General features: G+C 49.8%; 8 protein-coding genes across 8 annotated transcripts; 4 read left to right on the top strand and 4 right to left on the bottom strand.

Moving 5' to 3' along the window:
* Positions 1–1,109: 1,109 nt before the first annotated feature.
* CPAR01_05554 (uncharacterized protein) lies at positions 1,110–2,412 on the top strand (the record flags this gene model as incomplete). Its single annotated transcript, XM_060489832.1, has 2 exons — positions 1,110–2,219; positions 2,308–2,412. The coding sequence occupies 2 exons, from the start codon at positions 1,110–1,112 to the stop codon at positions 2,410–2,412; spliced, it is 1,215 nt and encodes a 404-aa protein (XP_060351298.1).
* Positions 2,413–2,959: 547 nt separating this feature from the next.
* CPAR01_05553 (uncharacterized protein) lies at positions 2,960–5,407 on the bottom strand (the record flags this gene model as incomplete). Its single annotated transcript, XM_060489831.1, has 4 exons — positions 2,960–4,157; positions 4,224–4,662; positions 4,715–4,833; positions 4,896–5,407. The coding sequence occupies 4 exons, from the start codon at positions 5,405–5,407 to the stop codon at positions 2,960–2,962; spliced, it is 2,268 nt and encodes a 755-aa protein (XP_060351297.1).
* A 1,116-nt stretch (positions 5,408–6,523) lies between these two features.
* On the top strand, positions 6,524–8,662 carry CPAR01_05552 (uncharacterized protein; the record flags this gene model as incomplete). The annotated part of the gene is made up of 4 exons (XM_060489830.1): positions 6,524–7,020; positions 7,084–7,239; positions 7,292–8,169; positions 8,223–8,662. Coding segments are annotated over 4 exons (1,971 nt in total), but the record flags the coding sequence as incomplete, so codon positions are not given.
* A 456-nt stretch (positions 8,663–9,118) lies between these two features.
* CPAR01_05551 (uncharacterized protein) lies at positions 9,119–11,073 on the top strand (the record flags this gene model as incomplete). The annotated part of the gene is made up of 6 exons (XM_060489829.1): positions 9,119–9,394; positions 9,449–9,537; positions 9,619–9,763; positions 9,832–9,895; positions 9,970–10,834; positions 10,896–11,073. 6 exons carry the CDS (start codon positions 9,119–9,121, stop codon positions 11,071–11,073), a joined length of 1,617 nt encoding a protein of 538 aa, XP_060351295.1.
* Positions 11,074–11,297: 224 nt separating this feature from the next.
* Positions 11,298–12,886, bottom strand: CPAR01_05550 (major facilitator superfamily transporter; the record flags this gene model as incomplete). The annotated part of the gene is made up of 3 exons (XM_060489828.1): positions 11,298–12,499; positions 12,556–12,636; positions 12,700–12,886. 3 exons carry the CDS (start codon positions 12,884–12,886, stop codon positions 11,298–11,300), a joined length of 1,470 nt encoding a protein of 489 aa, XP_060351294.1.
* Positions 12,887–13,387: 501 nt separating this feature from the next.
* CPAR01_05549 (fungal specific transcription factor domain-containing protein) lies at positions 13,388–15,795 on the top strand (the record flags this gene model as incomplete). Its single annotated transcript, XM_060489827.1, has 3 exons — positions 13,388–13,554; positions 13,620–13,741; positions 13,808–15,795. The coding sequence occupies 3 exons, from the start codon at positions 13,388–13,390 to the stop codon at positions 15,793–15,795; spliced, it is 2,277 nt and encodes a 758-aa protein (XP_060351293.1).
* A 449-nt stretch (positions 15,796–16,244) lies between these two features.
* On the bottom strand, positions 16,245–16,672 carry CPAR01_05548 (uncharacterized protein; the record flags this gene model as incomplete). The annotated part of the gene is made up of 3 exons (XM_060489826.1): positions 16,245–16,271; positions 16,327–16,386; positions 16,508–16,672. 3 exons carry the CDS (start codon positions 16,670–16,672, stop codon positions 16,245–16,247), a joined length of 252 nt encoding a protein of 83 aa, XP_060351292.1.
* Positions 16,673–17,835: 1,163 nt separating this feature from the next.
* CPAR01_05547 (fumarylacetoacetate hydrolase) lies at positions 17,836–18,913 on the bottom strand (the record flags this gene model as incomplete). Its single annotated transcript, XM_060489825.1, has 3 exons — positions 17,836–18,707; positions 18,762–18,843; positions 18,902–18,913. The coding sequence occupies 3 exons, from the start codon at positions 18,911–18,913 to the stop codon at positions 17,836–17,838; spliced, it is 966 nt and encodes a 321-aa protein (XP_060351291.1).
* Positions 18,914–21,023: the final 2,110 nt, after the last annotated feature.

Genomic DNA, 21,023 nt, shown 5'->3' with positions numbered 1-21,023 from the left:
TTCACAGATCTCGGGAGATTAGCTGATAGAATGTCTTTCAAACGGCCGCGTAGATAGTAGATCGTTTCTGAGAGCGTATGACATCGCCGGTTTGGAATGAAGCTGCGGGATACTTTGAGACAATGTTAAGGAACGGGACGATCCAGTTGCCCGGCTATCGACTTGAACTAACCGCATGCCTCACGAATCACTGCCCGCCTCGGACAGCTCTAAGGTCCCTGACAAGCCATCTGTGAGACAGTGAGGCTGTCTTTCAGCGAATCAGCGTGTACGGTCGGCGGGGAGAGCCGTACCTGCTCAAGAGCTACAGTTTGTAGGAGCTCTTAGTGGAATTCCGGAAACAACAGTATCAAGAATCTCAATCTTTCAGTGACATCATGGTGAGTGCGTTGAACAATGTCGATGCTCTGGGAACTTCCGGATGTGGATTCAAGTTTCTCGAATAATGGTTCTCTCACGCGTGAAGCTAAAAGCTTACGTCTTACAACTAGGCTTCAGGTGTGCCGGCTGGTCGGATAGTCGGACATTTCAGAATTTGAGTTATGCTATGATGGTGATCGTAACGCAACGCAAACTATCGTGGCGTTTGCGAATCCGCCTCGATGAAGAGACAGTCATGAATCCAGTGAGACTAATCGTATTGGCTGCCTTCATTGTTCCATTGATGTGGCGGCCTACTAAACGATCAGTCAATTAATCTCCGTATAACCAATCAGAGGTTTGATGCCTCAATTACCACCGACGTTGGTCTAAGAAATCGGTAAGACAAGAAGCCATATTCAATGTAGTGTAATACAAGGTGATGCGTGCATTTTGTCGGCATCTTTGGACAAGAACACGGCACGTGAGAAGCCGATCTATGTCTTCGAAATAGCATTACTGTGTCTGTAGATCGGAGAGGACTTTGTGTTTATCAGGTGAATCACGAGTGTCGCTGTGAATACTTCTGAAATTGTCCTCAAAAGAATAAATTCGACAACTTGTACAAACTCATCGGAGACCTGCTCACACGCACTGAGAATCCGTCTTATTTGCTTTGGTTGAACTTCCTTTGGTCGCCGACTCGACTCTACTCATTCTCAACTACTTCTCTTATATGTTCCACCACTATGCACCAATCTTTGGTCACACTTATTCTTGCTTCAAGCATAATCGGGGTCTTGGCAGCTGAGCAGGCGCCCCTCACCGGCGACAACGGCAGCTGTCTTTCATCCCCAAGCTACAAGTCATGTTGCCCCATACAAACATCTTCTGGGAAAGATGTTATCGGTGGTAGCACCTTCGAATATACCTGTGCATCCTGGCCATCGAACTCTTACAAGACTACGATCATATCTCGTACGCCTGCTCATTGCGCCCAGGCATGCGCCCAGGATTCTCAGTGTGTTGCAGCAGCCTGGATTAAAGGAAAATGTTATATAAGCACGAACGCTGCCTTCAAGCCCGTCACTAACGATAAGACCTACTCCATACTCCTCGTTAAGACAGACGAGGCTTTCGATGGTTCCACATCAGGCGGTACTGGCCACGATAACGCAGCCGAGTGCGAGAACGAAAAAGACGTGATCCGGAGCCAGATGGCATCTCAGTGCGACAGCGAGAAGCAAAAGCTTCAGACTGGCTGCAAAGATGATGTCCGGAAGGCGGAGGAGAGTTGCAATCAGGAAAGGACAGCACTTGAGACGAAGGCGGCCACGCTTGCACAGGAGAAAACGCAGTGCGAGGCCGATAAGGCGCGAGGGCTTACCAATGCCAAGGCGCAATGTGATGCCGACAAGTCTCGGGAGCTTACTGATGCTAGAACGCAATGCGATGCAGAGAAGTCTCGAGAGCTCACCGATGCTAGAACGCAATGCGATGCAGAAAAGTCTCGAGAGCTCACCGATGCTAGAACGCAGTGTGATGCCTCGAAGTCTGCCATCGAAAAGCAACTACAACAATGCCAAAATCAACAGGGCCAGGGTCAGAGCAACCAGCAAGGGTCTCCTCAGGAAGCTGAGTGCAAGACCACGTCGTGGCAAGCCATGTGTGGCAGTAGGCAATGCGCGGATAGATTCTCCATCGAAGGCGTCGAGTATGAGCGAAGGTGCGGCGTGGCAACAACGAACACGAGGCAGAAGGTAATCTCGACCGCTGTTTACCGTACACCGTGGGACTGTTTGAAGTCTGAGTGCAACGGAGTCTCGAACTGCATGGGTATTGGTTGGACTAATGCGTTTGTAAGTCTCCCGTTCTGGCTTCAGACCCACCCTTGCCAGAGTTCAACTTGGAAGTACACGTTTGCTAACGGTTTTGGACGTGAAATAGAATCTGTGCCACGTTCACCTGCATGCGAACACTGTAGGAAAGGTCCTCAAGCCTGTTGGTTCACACCATGCTCTATTCAAGGTGGACTGGAAACAGCCATTCTAAGGATAGGTTAATAATTCGAGGAAATTGTGGAGGAGGTCATCCCCTGTGGGCAATAGGTGATGGCAGCATCCAGCTAGAGTAGCAAGAATCCCCAAGGCCATGCAGACTGTTGAAGACAGTGAGCAAAGGTTTCTTTCCATCAACATGATTATTCCTTCCAGTTTGATTAATCAATCGTCTGAGTCTGGGTATGTTATATGCTGAATATGGCCGATCACGCCTCTTATCTTATTGATGTATCTGGTTACCGTCAACATATCAAAGCTGCTTCATTGATGAGGTAAGGTAGGCCACGTAAGCTTAAAGAACTGACAACAAAGACTGAACAACGATTGCGAGAGGAAAGGGCTGTCATTACATTGATCTCATTCTGTTCGTGAAGGCGATTCATTCTTCCCTCTCGAGTACATAACTAAGCACGGCAGTACCGAGTCGGAAGCAAGTTTCTAGAAGTTGTCTACCATAACGCCGCGCAAGAAGGAATCTTCAAATCCAATTTAGCCATTCCAAACGCTTGAAATCGAGTTTTCGACATCATGTTAAAAAATCACGGTGTTGTAGCATCAGGTTTGGCACCTGGTAGCATCATGCGAAACGTCCAGCCCTGAGCTTCATAGACCTCACGCGTAACCTTGTTAAGCCAAACGGTCGGCACAATAGGAAGCCAAAATTCGCACGTCTCAGTCTTGAGTATCTCCGATCCAGCAGCCCAAGATGCTGAGGCGCCAACTGCATCGCCGGCGGCAAGCTGCGCATGAGCTAAGGACAAATGTATCGTCGCCGCCGTGAAGCCGGCTTCTGCTTTGAGAGCGTGCATACGCTGAATCTCTTGCAGGGCGTACCTCCATCGTGTTACGGCGACGTTCTTATCCAACCTGAAGTGGGCTATCCGAGCTACAGCGAGGACAGCACGCATGTGTAGCTGTTGATCAAAGAGCGTGTCTATACCAATCGGAGTGGCATGTTGTGTCTCGAGTTCTCTGAGTAGTAATTCTGCTGCGTCGAAGTTTCCAAGTCCGATATTGAACTCTGCCGATGAAAGTAATAGACGCGGATAGGCCCTACGTGATAGTTCGGGCTTGTTCGAGCTACTCAGCTCTGGCCGAAGAATCTCGGCCGCTTTGGAGTATTCTTCCATCTCGCAATACATGTCGGCAAGTCTGCTCACCAATAGTCGGCGTGTGTTTCCTCGCAACGGTTTGGTCATGTCAAGGGAGAGAGTCTGTTCGAGGGAAGCCCTGGCGGCGGCGAAATTCCCGATGGATTGGAAGAATCGCGCTGCTGTGCTCTGAAGCCGGAAGGTCACCTCGGTATCCAGAGTTGAGAGCGGTAATTCTGCCTTCCATTCGTAGATGAGCAGGGAGACGTCATCGTCAGTGCACTTGATTTTGTTCTCCATCTGAGATATGTGAAGCCGTCCATGGAGTGAGTGATCCCGTCGAGTAACAGGTCGTGGGCCACGCCATACAAAGTCGCGTATGTGGGCCTCTGACTTTGTGAATTCTCCATCATTGCGGTAAAGAACGCTGCGAAAGAGCACAACAGTGGCGTGGAGATAATAAGGCATAGACTTTCGCAACAGTGATCTAGCCCTGTCCACAGCAACATGGCGCATGGCAACTGAATCCCTTTCGCAGAAGAAAAGAATAGCCTCGAGGACTTGTGTTCTAAGTGGTGTTGGGACTTTGTACGCTCTAGTCGTCTTCTCAACGATAGGCCAGGCGGCCAATTTGAGTGGTTCAGACCTGGACGATCAAATGTTAGTAGGGAAGTCCCCATGTCAGGTATCATCGTCCAGAATTAGGCCATACCAGTCCGTATTGCCCTCATAACATGGTGGACAAACAAAGCAAAGCACCTTCAGAGCGACTGCCCCTAGCTCTTCTACGGTCCTCGGTCGTAAGACGCGGGACAGGAAAACAGAAAATTCGGGGCATAGCGACAAAGCCAGGGTGTCGTTATCCAACCTGCGTTTGATGATATTAGGGCTCTCTATGGCACATGAATACTCAACATCGTCGGAAATGAGTTTGACAAGCTCGTTCGAAAGCCCAAACTTGTGGGCATCGACAGCGTCTATTTCTCCGTCGGCATTCCATCGACGCTGCGGTCTTCGCACACCTTTAAGAAGGACCTCAGGGATTTCGACTGCGCCGAATGCTTGAAGTAAGAGCAACAGCTGATCCGATGCCGGTATAAGCTCTGAATAGTCGACAAAGAGATTATAATAAGATGATTTCAAAGATGGATCTACGGCCGTGGATAAGTATAAGCCCAGGGAGGGAAGACTGAGGCAGCTCACCACGTAGCTGACTTAGAATGAGACGTTGTACTACGTCCGCGTGATCCGTGACTTGCGGAGCAAGAGATAGTAAATGATTGAAGACTTCCTCATCATCTATGTTCAGGTATCGCTCATAACTTCCCGGCATAAGTCAGTTTTGCAGGTAACTACATGGGTAGTGCACACTCTTGAGTCTTACGTGGAGGGCGGAATGTCTAAAGGAAGCCAGAGAATCGATCCCAGACCACCCAATTTTCGGGCGATTTGAATATACTTTCTTCCAGAATTACGAATATCCGCATAGTTTGTCTGTCCGTGAAATGGCTTGGCGATATGTGGTGGAACTGAGGCTTCAGGATCCAACTTGGATCTCAGGAATATTACTATGCAAGCCAACCGGCGACGCAAGTCGGCATTGACACGATCGTCAGAGGCTACCCAGAAGCCATCGACGTTCTCGCTGAAGACCTCATAAATCTGCTTGACGGGCGCGAGGTCAATGGAATCCACGGACAGGGCCTTGTTCGTCCGCTGGTTGCGTGGCGTGATTTGATACTGCACGTCCCGGGACAGTGCCTTTGACTTTGCCAGAAGTCGGCGGACGTCTTCAAGGTGGCTGTTGAGGGCAGGGATCAACTCTCTAGCTCGTTCTTCGTCATATTGCTTGGATAGAAGCCGAATCGAGCTACAGAGACATATAGAGTTATCCATCGCGCGGCGACTCGGAGCATTTGATGGCGACTTGTGCGAGAGAGGCAATGGCACCCCCCCTTTCATGCAGAATTTGAGCTCCACCCGTGCACCTCGGCTTTGGTCGGATTTGCGGAGAACCGACCCGCACTAGGAGTTATCAATCAACTAACCCTTGACCTCTGCCCACATTTACTGACAGAGACAGTTAGACTGCGATTCATTTAGTTCTTTATCAGCTTATCAGATCATGGCGGATCCCGTGAGTCCGCCGAGCACCGGGAGCATGGCTCGGAGATGCTGCTTCGGAGCACTTGAATGCTGAGAATACTATGGACGAGTGAGTAGGAAACCCGCTTCAAGACTTTTCTAATACTCACTATTAGAACTTCCTAATCATCTACTGAATTTTTGAATGATCAACGATGTAAGCATCTGGTCGCACGCTCCCCAACTTGTTCCCCGTTGCAGAATCTTCCCACCATTTTGTCCGTGATTGTTCAACATCTGTGAAACTAGCAGGGCCTTAACCATGATCTTTGCCTCGTTCCAAGAGTCAACGAGTTCCTGTTGCGAATAATCATACAGTAAGAACTTAAAGTGTCTTGCTCAGATTTCTCGTTCGAGACACGAGGAAAAGGTTTCGCAGTTTCGCTAGATAGAATCGTGACTAAGACCGTTTCGCTAAGGTTGCTTAGAACTTAGGAGACTTCAGTGCTGAAGCATCATGAAATCTTGAGACAACAGTCTTGCAATACAGTTGAGGTATCAATCTCAACACCCGGCCAAAGTTCAAGTCAGCCAAGAATACTCTTCAATATCCACAGTCCTGAAATTGAGCTGTGATTCCGCCCTCGAACCTGAACAGATGATCGTTGTCTCACTAATTAGCACACTTTCTCCAAAAAGTTGAGCAGGCTAACGCCACAAGCCCACCGAGTCCGATGCCGGTAGTCATTTTGACTTCCCTTCGTTGCGTTGTTCTCCACTTCGCCTGCCATCAGGAGGTGTTTGCTCACCGTGAGAAATCTGCAGCATTCCGCACCCCTGTCGTCTGGGTTTTCACCGTCGAGGCTTTTCTCACCGTGAGAGAACGCTCGATGTTAACTACCCTGCAGCTTTGGAGTAACCCAGCTTAAAGATGGCATTTTGTCAGCTGTCAGTGTTCAGACTGGGACTTCCCAAGCTGTCTTACATAGAACGGCCAGCTGGCCAGCTCACGTGTCAAAACATTTGTCTCTCACGCGACCGCGTGGCATACTGTGTGTGGGCCCTCCGAAAACCCCTTTGGTGGATGATCTTATCAATCTTATCAATCTTCCCCCATGTTCATCTTATCAATCAGCGCACATCTCCCGTTTCGTGACTCGATGTGCCTGCACGTTCGTTCTACCTCGGTCTCACACATCCGTCTCCTCAACCATCCTCACCAACAAGATGGTGCAAGCATTCAAGAGCCCAAAGCAGAAAGCTAACGAGGATACTTTGCATTTCTACGTCGCGTTTCTTTTTGGTCTCGTGTTTTTGACCTTCGTAGCCTATTGGCTGCGCGAGGCTTCCAACAAGAACCCATGTTCTAAATCAGCTCAGGGGCTGAAGGGTCCTGGACGCCGGGCATGCGTTATCTTCTTCCGGTATGTGGGAACACGCCTTGTCGGCCCAACACTTAGATGCTATCATGCTAATGAGGCCCTCAGAAAGTTGGAAAGACGTGTGGATTGGGGATGGTTTGGAAGGCCCTCTTTCGGGTTCATCGCGATGGTTGGAGTCTACATCGTCGTCAACGTCACTTTATGCTCAACCAACATCGTTATGAGGCGCCTTCTTAATCATTGGGCATCTAGATTTGGATGGTAACTCTCTTTCACACTCTTCAAGTCTTTTCGCATCCACTAAATGTTCTAGGATGTGTGCCGCAAACATGACGCTGTGCATCTTTTTCGGAATGAAGAATACACCCTTGACTCCAATGGTGGGAGTATCACATGCACAGCTCAACATTCTACACCGCATCGTGGGATATACTGCCGTTCTGTTGCTAGCTCTGCACGCCATCTTCTACACGATACACTTCCATCGCTATGGCAAGCTGGCTAGCTTACTGAAACCCGAAGACTTGGCTGGTATCGGCGCCGCGATCGGAATGATCATTCTGTTCCTCGGCATCCTGAGACACAGGAACTACGAACTTTTCTACATCAGTCACATTGCTGGATTCGCGGCCGCCGTCATCTTGACGGGGCTGCATCGACCAAACTGGGCAAAAAGAATACCAGCTTTGATGAGCTTTGCGTTCGGACTTTGGCTACTAGATCGTACCATCAGAGCCTCCAGGATGCTTTACAATCTCGTCAACAACTCTGTCGCCTTCTATCCGCTCCCGGATGGAGGCACGCGCCTGCTTCTCAAAAAGCCAGGCCTCCAGGCTGCCTCACCCGGGACTCATATCTTCCTGTGGATCCCGCGGGTCCATATCTATGAGAATCATCCCTTCACAATCGTGAACAATGGACCCTCTGGCTTGGAGATTGTGATGAAATCTCACCAGGGTTTTACCAAAGCTGTCAGCAAATTTGCTACATGCCATCCTCGTTCTACGGCGTGGGCATCGGTCGATGGGCCGTACGGTGTATGTCCCAACATGGACAACTACGACAAATTGATCTTTATCGCTGGTGGGAGTGGAGCGGCTTTCACGTTTGGCCTCATGAATCGGATCCTTGGACAGTCTGAAAGACCTAAGCTTCAGTCCGTCGAGTTTGTGTGGACTGTCAGACGTACAGGTGAGTTGTATTGCATACTCTTCTTTCGGTGCGTTTCCCTAATGCGGCGATAGATCATCTGAAGTGGTTCTCCGAACATCTCAGTAACCTCATGAAGATGGGACCGGCTGTCAGAGTATCACTCTTTGTCACAAACGAAGAGGCAACATCAAGCTCAATAGCCCCGCCATACGATATCGCTCACGATGTCGAAAGTCAGCTACTTTCTGGAAACAGAACCCCGGGTTATGGAGCCGTATCGAGCTCCGACGATACAAGTAGTCTGCTTGCCCGAACAAACGGCCATGAAGTCGAGCAGGCTTATAACCTCCATTTTAGAAGGATGGATATAGAGTCGGTTATCAGTGATGCCATACAGTTTGTTGAGAGTCGCCAAAGAGTTTTGATGGCCACTTGCGGCCCAGAATCGCTGATGGAAGCTGTAAGGGATTCGGCGGAAAGTTGGCGGAAGAGGCGAGACCTTCGAATAGACGTACACTCTGAAGACTTTTAGACGGGGAACTAGAGACATCAAGCTAGAGTTCAGATCATGAGCGATAAATCATAAGTTTCTTTTACTTCCATACAAGACGCTATTACTTGCCAAAAAAGTGACATGACAAATCTCACAAGGGGTAAATGAGGCATCCGTCCCAGGGAACCCAAAGCCCCTGCTGTCAGCCGGCGCGATGCCACCCAAGATGCGCCCACTTGTCTAAAAGCCGCCCATGCCCATCATAAATGGGTCGCGTTGGGGCGCTTGCATTAGTGCACTTTGCTAGGATTTCAAGGTGTGTGGAGCCAAACCGACGCCGAGCCACGGTCTGGGCGGTTTATCTGATGTACGAACAAAGATTGATAAAACTTGATCCTTCTGCGCCTCCTCGGAGGTAAACTTTGGCTTTTTTCATGCTCAAAAATCTCGTCTTTTCCCTATTATCTCCTAAGCCACTTGTAGCTGCGATTCGCAATGGTCTCTAAGGATCCAACCGAGCGGTCTCTGCCCGTTGCGAATGGCGATGACAACGCCTCCCCAGCGCGATCCGAGACCGACGAGAAGGGCATCGCAGACGCTACGACTTATCCTTCTGACGATGCTGAATCAATCAGAGACTTCCCATGGACGTGGAAGGCTACCGCTCTCATCTGTGGTGTTGCCCTCTCCTGGGGCTCGTCTTTCTCCGAGAACACCCTTGGCCCTCTCAAGAGCACTTTGATCAAGAATCTGAATATCAACAACTCTCAGGTAAGATTTGGAAGTGAGGTCTTACAGAGAAAGACCTATACTGACTATCCCTAGTACGGAGCTATTTCCTCGGCCACATCGCTCGTGAACACCGTTCTTCCGATTCTTGGGGGTTACGGGCTCGACCACTACGGCGTCGAATGGTAAGCTCTTGTCAAAATTTTCATTCTATTAGAGGAAAACAAACAGCATAAGGCCTTTATTTGCTAACATGATATCAATAGGGGTTCTTTGGCGTGCTCAGTAGCAATTTTCATCGGCGCGGTGATATCAGCGGCTGGCTCCAATCAGGATTCATTTGCTCTAGTAGTCGCTGGCCGAGTAATCATGGGTTTTGGCAGCACTGTTATCGAGACATGCACATCTAAGGTCGGTCTTTCTTGAGTGCTATGACGTTGTCAGACTTCAATCAACAACCTGGCTAACGACGGTTGAAGATCTTGGCCCATTGGTTCCAGCACAAGGGACTCGGTTTGGTGTACGGCTTAGATCTGTCGATCGGTACGTTTCTGCTATTACATGTACACGACAAGATGCTTCAGAGATACAGATACTGATGTTTGGTCTGGATTTAGGAAAACTCATCGTCCTCATTGCGAAAGCCACCGCGGTCCCTATGCGAGATGCTACTTCATTCTGGGGCTGGGCGCTCTGGATCCCCGCCATCGTTTGTTTCGCCAACCTTTTACAAAACATCTTCTATGTCTGGTGGGTCTGGACACGTCCAGCCTGGACTCGTATGCCCACAGGCCAGGAGCGAGCCAGGGAGATCACTCGCCGTGAACGTCTGCAGGCTGGTAACACCGAAGTTGCGACTACCAACACCAGCAAGAGTACCCGCACATTGAGAGCTCTTCCTGACTGGAGCTCCCTCCTCCGCGTCCCTCGCTTCTTCTGGCTCGTTGCCTGCACACAGATTCTTCAAGCTGGTGTGGTAGGCGGATTCAACGGTCTCAATGCCGACATCATTACTGAGACTCGAGGTTCCACCGCTCAGCTGGCCGGATACACATCCGCAGTGCAACAGGTCATCCCTGTCATCTGCGCACCATTGATAGGCTCTTACTTTGACTTCTTCGGTCACAGGATGGTGTTTGTGAGTGTCACATCTGCCATTTGGATTCTGGTGTATTGCCTCATTGGATACACCCAGACGAACGCTCTTGGCTCCATGGTCATAGCATCTGTGGCTTCGACAATGAATGCACTTCCCTTCTTGGCGTCGATTCCCCTCATCGTCCCTGACCAGCTTGAACTTGGACTCGTGTTCGGAATCTGGAAGGTTTTCAACAATGCTGGAAGCGTCATCGTAGACATGATTGCCGGAAGACTGCAAGACATCACCCCTAGGGGCACATATGAGCGTGTCATCGCCTTTTTTGTGGCTGTTAAGGGTCTGGAGTTCTGTCTCGGCCTGTTTTACGGGATCTTGGACCGAAAGTAAGTTGAAGTCGCTGAAACATGATTTGCACTCGTCTGGTTTACTGATATCCTTGCCTAGGTATCTTTCGGGAATTCTTAGCATCAACAACAAGATGCGCATTGGACTTGAGAAAGAGGGCAAGCTTGAGGACTGCGTTGGACGTAAGCCATCTAAAGTATACACGGCAGTGGGCATTAGTCTGGTCTGCTCGCTGATCATTATTGCCTGGGTGCTGTTCATTAAGTACTCCATCTAATGTTTTTGCATTGAGATAATGTAAAAATTGACAGAATTCAGCTTTACAAATCACTGGACAAGCTGCCGCATCATGTTCAGGGCAGCGAAATGGAATTTATGCACTTTTTCCACAGCAGAGGACGTACTATATTTACGAATATGCAGACATGTATTTAGCTATGTAAGGGCATCGAGGTAGGATCATGATGAGACTTTTGACCGCTGGAGCAAATTCCTAATGCCTCAAAGCGTGTATCGGAAGTCGGGATGCCTATCGCCCTTCTTTCCTTGGTCAATCTCTCGTGACCTCTCATCGATACTCATGTTCTCCCTCTTATTGTTGATTCTGTTCAGCAGGGTCCACATGGTAAAGTAGCCAACCGATGCAATCGTAATGGTGCAGATAGAGACCGCATGACCAATTGTGTATCTTCCGTCCGAAGTGGTGATGCGGTAGATCTGTCCAGCCATAATGCCAGCACTGTTTCCGATGGTCTGTTGCAGGCCAATCGCCGTGGCACGCTTGAAGTATCCAGCGTTACTATTCGAAATCCACGTGACATTGAGACCGACAACACAGTAGATACCCGTCGCCGTGACGAAAGTCGCAAAGTATAGGACCGAAGTTGACTTCATGCTTACACCAAGCATGAGAGCGTAACCCGTGGCGGTGATTAAAGCCATCGGAACCATGAATATAGCACGCTTGTTGATCTTATCCGAGATGTAGGCGATGGTGAGGTAGACTGCTGATGCCCAGATGTAGACCGGCACAGTAAGGAGCTGGGTCTTGATACTGCTGTATCCAAACCCGCGGATGATGACTGGCAAGAAAGTTCCAAAGCCGAAAGAGCAGGTGTTCGCACAGAATTGGCAGCCAGCTGAGAGCCAAACCTTGGGATCTTTGAATGCGAGTTTGACTTCTTGCTTGTCGAACGTCTCTGACTCGCCTTGGTAGACCCTGGACTGCTCAGCTCGGATGCGCATCAACGCCTTGTCCTCTTCAGTAAGCCACCTTGCTGACTCGAAGCTGTCAGGAAGCAGAAGAATGAAGGCCAAGCCAACCGCCACAGAGATGACGCCTTCAATAAGGAAAAGCCATCTCCATCCGGCCAAGCCGCTCGCACCATGCAAGCTCGTAAGCCCGTAGGCCAAAAGACCGCCAAAGGCACCCGACAACGCAGACGCGACAAAGAGGTATGAAATTCTTCGGGCTTGTTCCTCGCGCTTGTAGTATGTGCTGAGGTAGAGCGTCAGGCACGGAAAGAGACCACTCTCAAAGACACCAATGAGGAGACGAGTTGCGAGAAGACCGGCATAGTTGGTGACAAAGGCCGAACCGATGACTGTTGCGCTCCAGGACAGGATGAAGAATGGGATAAGTCGACTCGGCCGTGCTCTCTTGAGAATCAGGGATGCCGGGATTTCGAAGGTGATGTAAGTCACTGAAGTCCGTGTTAGCCGGTGTTGTTGGCTCACAGAATAGGGTGTGTCATCCTACCATAGAACACAGTGACGGCGACATTCAGCTTGTTGCCAGTGAGGCTCAAGTCCTCTGTCATGCCTGCAATTGCGGCGTTGCCTAGATCCGGACCCAATTAGATTTGGTTGATTGGAGTAAACCTGTGAGTTGAGGGTTACGTACCGATGTTGCTACGATCGAGGTAAGCGACTAAGAAAGCAATGATCATCATTGGCGAGAGCCATGCGTCCAATTTCCTTAGGAGGCGTTTTTCCGCAGCCGGGTCGATCGTGAGGTCGGAGCTCGCGGCTGCCGAATGGGACTCGAAATCACCATCTTTGGCGTCCATTGGCATCTTTTCTGAAGACATTGTTCTATGGCCGGCGATTGTTGAACGTCTAGGTCGATCAGGCGAATTGATGCAAATATGTTGCGACTCTGCAGAGAGCTGACGGCATGTCCATATGACTAGACATAGTATCCCTCAAAGGGCATATATCTACCTTATGCAAAAGATGCATCACAAAGGCACGGTGAGGTCACTGCATTCGCCTATCAACCAAAGTCGGCCTTTGACCGACACACATGGCTAGGCATCGGGAAATTGGCAAGCTTATCGTCGCATCGAAAGACCATCCTTGTGGTCTAGCGGGGGCAAAGCCGGGGAATGTAGGATTCTTATCTCTTAGTCCGCGAATAGCCTAGAGGCGCCGAGCCTTTGCTTTCGGCAAAATGTGGAGAGGCTGATAGCCAAGTCTCTCTGGTGACTCGAATACCCCGACATCGCCCTCTGGTCGGTACAAAAGAGTCCCATTTCCCGATCTTGCAAGCACGCGACGATACTTCGGCAGACAGTCCGAGCATCTTCTCAATGGATACCCTAACGCCCAGGACGACTAATCCGAAAAGTCCGATTATTCGCAAGAGGAAGAGAGGTAGGCATGCCGTTGCGTGCGAGTCGTGTCATCGGCGAAAGCAGAGAGTGAGTGAGCTTGCAGTCTCATCTTCATCTTGGCACGATACGATGGTCTCATCGAAGTTATCTTTTCATTTCCCGACAGCCTACATGAGGCACCATTATGCTGAGACTTCATTTTGAGTAGTCTTGCTGCAAACATAATTGACGGCGCCAATGCTGAACTCAATTTGACGACGGCCTGCGGAGCTTACTCAGACTTTAAGCCAAATTCTATCATCTCACTGACTTCACCTCATCAGTGCAATGGTTCGCGACCATGTTTCAACTGTGAAAGGCGAGGAGTCGGCTCGTTGTGCTCCTATAATCACTTAGTCGAAGACGATGGCCCGAGAGTGTCTCAAGGCCAACGCGATCCTCTCATGACTTCGCCAAACGCCAACTTAGCGACCCCAGTCTCACCTCCTTCCACAAACGCAATCTCTGCACAAGATGCTGAGCAACCTGATAGCTCCTCAGGTTCCAGGGCCTTCCCATCAAGATCTTCGAGTCGTGGCGGAGGGCGGCAAGGCGAGAGTAGCGGCCAAGATCAGTCCTCAGAAAACCTCGTCGGCAATCTCTTCAAAAGCCGCGATGCGCCATCCTTCTTCGGCTCTTCGTATTTCGGCCCTCAAGCCGCGGCAAAAATCATTCAAGCGCCGGCCCCAGAGCTATCAAGTGGTCTCAGCTCAAAACCCCAGGCGGGATCAACTCATTCATTCCGAGAAGAGAATGGCCCCTTCTCTCAGATCTGGGATCTCCTCGGACTGCTGCCGCGCAAGAAGTCCACAGTCGACAGGCTGACGGAATGCTTCCTTAATGAGCTCAACTGGGCGATTGACGCGGTTCAGCCAACCTCCTTCAAAGCCAAGTACGAAAACTTTTGGTCTCGCAAGTTCGGCTTTGATGACTTTGCCACGATTGATCTTCGCTGGCTGGCCTTGCTGTTCATTGTCTTAGCCTATGGGGTGTTGTTGGATTGCCCAAGGCCACGGAACAGGGAGGTTCAGCGTGAGGTCTATGACACATCACAGCGGTTTTACTGGGCTGCTCGGAGAGCCATTGTGATTGCCCCGACTTTCTACGGCGAGTCAACGGATCTCGTGCGAGCTGGTGTTCTGGTCACTCGGTATCTCATTTACACCCGTCGTGTACCGGAGTCCTGGCTCACAACGAGTTTCGCTATGCGGATGGCTCAAGCGCAGGGCATGCATATCGACGGTGAACGGTGGAGGCTTCCCAGGAAAGAAACGGAGACCAGGCGACGACTATGGAGTAATCTCTACATGCTCGATAAAACCATAGCACTAGCTCTCGGCCGGCCGTTTGCTATTGTTGATCAGCAATGTCTTGTTAAACAGGCCTCCAATGTCTGGCTAGACGACCTAGATGACGAGGAGGCTGCCTCAGCCCCAGAAGCACCCCTTTCTGAGCCAACCGCGAGCGTCTTCAGCCGGCTAGCTCACGAACTCGCCGTTGTCGTAGGCAAGATTCAAGAGCGATGTTTCGGTCTATTTACAGTTTCCTATGAGACTGTTCTCACGCTTGACAAAGAGATCGATACTTGGAGAGGCAGGCTACCACACTATTTCGAGTTAGATGACCCGGACATCTCCAAGGACGACCGTCTTCCTTTTCTCCCCTGGCAGAGATTACATCTACATAGCATGTACCATTTCGCAAGAGTCACACTACACCGACCATTCCTTCTCCGCCAATCCATCACGAATCGGTACAGACACAGTCACGATGTATGCATAGCTTCCGCTTGCGCAGACCTTGACATGGGTCTCAAGATGTTCAACCAACCTCTCAATGACCGGCTGAAGTGGAGTTTGGGACCACACAACCTGTTCAACAGTGCTCTTGTGCTGGGCATCATCGCTGTCCGCGACCCTCATTCTCGGCGGTCTCAAGCTATTCTCGAGGACTTATCTGCCTACTGCGAGATGCAGAGAAATGACGTCTGGCTTAATGAATTTGCCCTCGCCGAAGTCAAAATAGTTGAGCTTTGTGTTAAGAAGGCAAGGCAGTCTCACCCGCCTGCAGCCAATACCTTGGTACCGCTGGCTCTGGCGTCGGCTTCGCCGAATAGGCGCTTCTCCCAGCCCGTTGGTCAGACGCCAGTGATGGAGACACATCCTCAGTTGCCAGTTGAGAGTCCCGACTTTGATCCTTTGATGGCTGGCTTGGGCCTTCCTTACAGCACGACGAGCGCACAGATGACTTGGGATGATCCTGGATTCTTTCTTCCTGAGAGCGGGGACTTATCTCAGTGGGAGCATGTTATCAACACTCTTATGCATGATCAAGCAAACATGTAACCCGAGCACGAATTAGAGATTGATAGCTTCGGGATCAATCATGAGTAAGTCGCAAACCTAAGTATAGACCAGTGCAAGAGCTTCAAGACAAGCTGATCTCCCAGTTGCAACTATCGCTCGGTGTTGAAACCAAACATAGTATCATCTGAAGTAGTCAACCTAGTAGTAATCAAGCATTCGCTGTTGAGACCAAACTAAGTCCAACAACGGCCTGGATCCCAAGCATTCGGCGTTGGTCTGGAAGATCATGAACAGAAGAATATGAAACAGACCTTCCATCACCTCTTCGTCTACGACCGGTCAAGTCGACTCGCTAAACTGCGCACCGGGAATATTATCGTTCTTGGAAAAACAATTGAGAGTTCAGATGCTTTATTTTGCTGTCTCAATTCTTTAACACCACTCGCTTTTGCCGCTCGTCACAAACACAGTAGCTTTCCCTAGTTCCCTTACGCAGGAGGGCACTTATCTCCGTTCTGATGTAGTCAATTAGTATGTCAAGACAGTCTTATGAGGAGAGGATAGACTTACCTCGGAGATGTCACCTGGTGCAATGCACTTGCAGCCATCCTTGTTGTAGCGGACGCAGCACTACCCAAACAGTTAGTAACTTGTATCAAACGAACACTTTCATCTACAAGACCACTTCTGGTCTCGAAGTGGCCTTCGTGAACGAAAGAAATTTTGGTTGGCGGTTAGCAGTGCGACTTACCCAGGCACCGGCGCAACCAGCTCCAACACCACCGCAGTTGCTCTTAATGCACTCCATGCGGACGTCGAAGACGCTGTTGCTGCTAGTGCGCTCAGCGGCAACGCTGGCCATAGCCAGAGGAGCAGTGGCGAGGAGGATCAGCTGGGTGATGGTAGAGAACTGCATAATGGCGACTAGGCTGTTTAGTTGCTGAGAGAACTGGCTGGTTGGCTGATTTGATGGTTGAAAGAGTGAGTATCTGACTGGTCGATTGGCTGTTGATGAAGAATCTTATCTGCCATGATAACTGAGTCTAGCTCGGTATTTGTACTTCTGATATATTGAAATACGGCATTATTGCCATCCGGCGTCCGGCATTGCCTTCCCCGGTCGTAGCGGTGGGCATAATTCTTCTTGCCCCGGAGACCGACAACAATTAATCTCTTTCAAAAGCTGATGCTGTATTTAATTACTTTGACTTTGTTTTGCAGTCCACAATGCGCTCTGTCCGAGTATCGGTGTCGGTTTCGGTTAGTTACGAGTCAGCACAGTAAGCATTATTTGCACAATAAACCGACCTGTCTTTCTCCGTGCCTTACTCGTAGCTAGCAAAGATCCTTTAAGCTTTTCATACGGATACAATTTCCTACTAGGATAGCCAGGGCAAGATTTCACGGTTACGTAGTATAATTAAATTGAGTCTTGGGCCACTGATTCAGGGCGCGACTCGCCAAACTAAGATACTCGTATTCCATTCTTGCGAGAGTTCAAGCTAACGAGCTGGGAACTTCTCTATTAGAGAAATGATCAACACACAACTGTTTCCGATTCGTTGAGCATCCAATCCAGTCAGATTTAGATGGCAACATCATCACAACTCGTTGCACAATTCATCGCCTTTAAGCGTACGGGACTTTAATTTCCGTAAAAACCCATTGACGGTATCTGTAGTGAGCTTCATTTCGTCGGACAACATAGAAGCCCGTCTGGGCCGACTTTTGGCCTTGTAAAGCTTAGGAGCCCCAGATGTCGGAGTTGTCCCGCAAGGCATGTGCATTACGGCTATGCATACCCGCATTGTCAGTGGAGAAACAAGTGGTAATTCCGGGGATCTGGAAACTCTAAGTCGTGCAGGACGGAGGCTTTTAAAACAATCTCTGTTTACTTATTTAAGCGGCAAAGCTCTCGGAGTTCGGGACCGGAAGCAAGATATGTCATAATGCCCCTTAAGTTGACCAGCGACCCCAGTGAGATGTAAATGTCGATATAACAAAGAAGTTAGAGTTAGCATGTTTAACGGATAGATATGTGGCGTCTATTTCGCAATGTTCTATGAGCGCTCTCTCGGCTTAATGGAGTCCATTGATCTTGACTTCTTTCACTCCATTCACACCGTTCACCGCTTTAACTCCGTTTGCCCCTATCATATTCTTCCGGGGTTTCTCCTCGTATTCCACCTTATTAACCAAACTTCCTAGGCCGTGGCTCATCACGATGCGAAGGTCATCCCCAGGAGCCAAGAAAACAGGCGGAGTTCTACTCACACCAATCCCGTGAGGAGTGCCCGTCATGATCACAGTCCCGGCCTCCAGCGTCGTGCCTTGAGACAAATATGCCACGATCTCGGCAATTGAAAAGATCATGTCGTCCCCTCTACCCTCTTGCATCACCTCGCCGTTGAGGACGGTCTTCAGCTCAATGACTGAAGGGTCTGGAAGGCTGCTCGCGCTGACGATACACGGTCCCGTCGGAGCAAAGCCGTCGAATCCTTTCCCGAAACCCCATTGAGCACCAGCGAACTGATGCTTTCGCGCCGTGACGTCGTTGGAGCACGTGTAACCGAGCACGTAGTCCATGGCGTCCTCCACGCTGACGTTTCTCGCGTCGCGGCCAATGATGACAGCTAGCTCAGCTTCGTAGTCCGCTTGAAGATCTGTTGCTTGATGAGGGATGAGAAGTGGTGCGTTTGACGCGTTGAGGCAGCTTGCGGGTTTGAAGAAGAGAGTTGGATGTTCTGGGAGTTCGAGGTTCATCTCTTTGGCGTGCTTGCGGTAGTTGAGACCAATACAGCGGATCGTGCCGATTTCTTTGCGTGTCAGGGGCGGAAGAAGTTTCTGGATGTTGAGGATCCTCGATGTTGGCTCTGCTGAGGCGTCCAGGGCTGAGGTTCCAGTGAAAACCCGTACCGGTACGGGGAGGGATGCGGCCAAGGCAGCTCCAACTTTTGAGAGTGTCAGACAATTGATTTGACTTGACCAGGAAGAAACGTTCATACCGTCGACAGTCTCGTCGGCTGGTTCGCCGATGTATTCCCTCCAATCATCTTCTGCGATGAATCTCACGAGCCGTTTCCATCTCTGAAGATTGTTAGTTACAGATACCTACGATGATAATGTTGCTTTCAAGCCCACTTACAGGAGTTATCATCTTGACTGACTAATTCTCAGGCTTAGTTTACGAAGAGATTCAAATTAGTTGATCGCGTTGCGTTACAGCCCCAGGTGAATTCGAATGAGCTTGTTTGCGAAAAGAGTCAATATGACATCGCCTACGAGGCGGATATAAACACTCGCATCCAGAAGACAGCCCTCCGGCCGTTGACCGGATGCTGACTGCATCGGGTGACGTCGGTCATCCTCCGTAGTCGTGGCGTTTTCCCGACGGCTTCGGGAAATGTGATCGGCCTTTTCCCCAACACCAAGGCCAGTATCCGCACCAAGATAACGTCGGGGATCCTCACCCCGCAAAGCCCACCTTAACTCAACAAGAGATGGTTCGGTAGATAGATAAAGACTGGTCGACAATTCTGTAAAAGTCGGTAAACAAGCTAGGGAGAAACGTGGTTCTGTCCCTTTTCTCCAGACACGCGCCCACGCGATGCCGATTCGGCCACTTTGCCGGACCCATCTCTGGTGGGCCCGGCTTCTCGGTAGGTCTTCCTATCTCCATTTTCACGACTGGTAGCTTTTGGCTTTCGAGAGATCAATCTATCCATACAGGTCCACCACAAGAGTCAGAAAGCTTTGCCTGATTAAGGTAGTTGATGTCGTGGTATGACTGTTCCACTGAGGCCGCTGAGGCCGCTGAGGCCAAAGTTGTCTGCCACACTAGCTGATGGGCCAGCAAAATTTGCGGCCCTTGAGTGGGTCACACTTTCACTCGCCCTTTTGACAGCATTATTAATTCAAGATTAGTCTCGTTATTCAACAACTCGAACAAGCACAATAGCTCAGGGGTAGAGCGCTGGGCTCATAACCCAGAGGTCCCTGGATCGAAACCAGGTTGTGCTATCTATCCTTTCCTTTTACGGGAGTTGCCTTTTGTGTTTCCCGTCTTGATCTTCTTCTATGCAGCGTTTTTCTTTTGTTCTTTTGCAGGGTGATAAGGACTTGAACGTCTACAGGGGACACAAAGGACAATGAGATTTCTTGCCGAACTTCAGTTGGTTACTTCTTCGAGTCCCCCATTGTTCGGCAAGGTGTCCAACGCCAAAACTTTATTAATGAACGTCTTCATCATCTTCATTGTACTTATGCTATGAGGCGACATTCTGGTCAACTTTCATTGTATGCCGAGCCTAACTAGATTCTGTTCACCTGATAACCGTTTGTCAGGACTCTCCCAATGATTTCCGCGGCCGTTGGTGGTATTAATGTATCATGGACATTCCCACTGGGTGCTTGTAAGTGCTTGTAATTCAAGGTTTGACTTGTATTAAAACGATGGATCCATCAACGCCCACCGACCATTACAGTATTCTCGGCGTTTTGAAGGATACGACACAAGAACACATTGAAGACGCGTTTTATGGCCTGGTGGAAAGAGCTCGTTAGTATAGTCAGCATGAAGCATATGACAAAGCGGGAAGACCTCGGAGTGCAGACATGGCCAGTGCCTCCAGAAATCAAGATGCCAACAGAATACTAACCCGACATGGACACTTTTAAGCCTATCAATTCCAGATCACAACAGCTTACAAAGTTCTCAGTGACCCTCTTCTGCGCACGCAATGCGACAAGTCGAGACAGCCCGTGATCAGGGCCAAGAGCTTGCGTCTCCGCAAGTTTTCGGCGTCGGAAAGACGCACGTCCGACGATGATGTTCCATCGGAGGTCACATTCGTAAGTATCAAACAAAAGCTGAAAGAAAAGTTGAAGAAAGGCAAGAAGAAACTTGAAGCTGCTTTGGAGACAACGGCGCACGAGGCGAAAGAAGCTTAAGTGCGACAGAAATCTCGGTGGTCTGAAGTGCTTGCAACTCCCCGGGACAAGAGCCTCTACCAGCAGCCGGCAATGGTCACGGCCTCAACCTCACCGGCTTCAGAACAAATACCATGCAGAAGAACGTTCGGAGATCCCGATGGTTTATGAAGACGTTTGCAAAACTCCCAAGGGCTATCAAGTTCGAGATCGGGATGCTACTACTGACTTGTACAATGAGGACTTGCATAGCTTCAACAAGGCCGTGGAGCCAAGAGAGTTGAAAACGCGCAGTCCGCCCAATAAGGTGCGACTTGTCCCTCCTGGGCGACAGCCGG

Source organism: Colletotrichum paranaense (genome assembly GCF_030867605.1).
Source record: "Colletotrichum paranaense strain IMI 384185 chromosome Unknown Scaffold_4.1, whole genome shotgun sequence".
Classification (NCBI taxonomy): Eukaryota; Fungi; Ascomycota; class Sordariomycetes; order Glomerellales; family Glomerellaceae; genus Colletotrichum; species Colletotrichum paranaense.
Note: the sequence above shows the minus strand (reverse complement) of the source record. Positions and strands in the feature narration are given on the sequence as shown.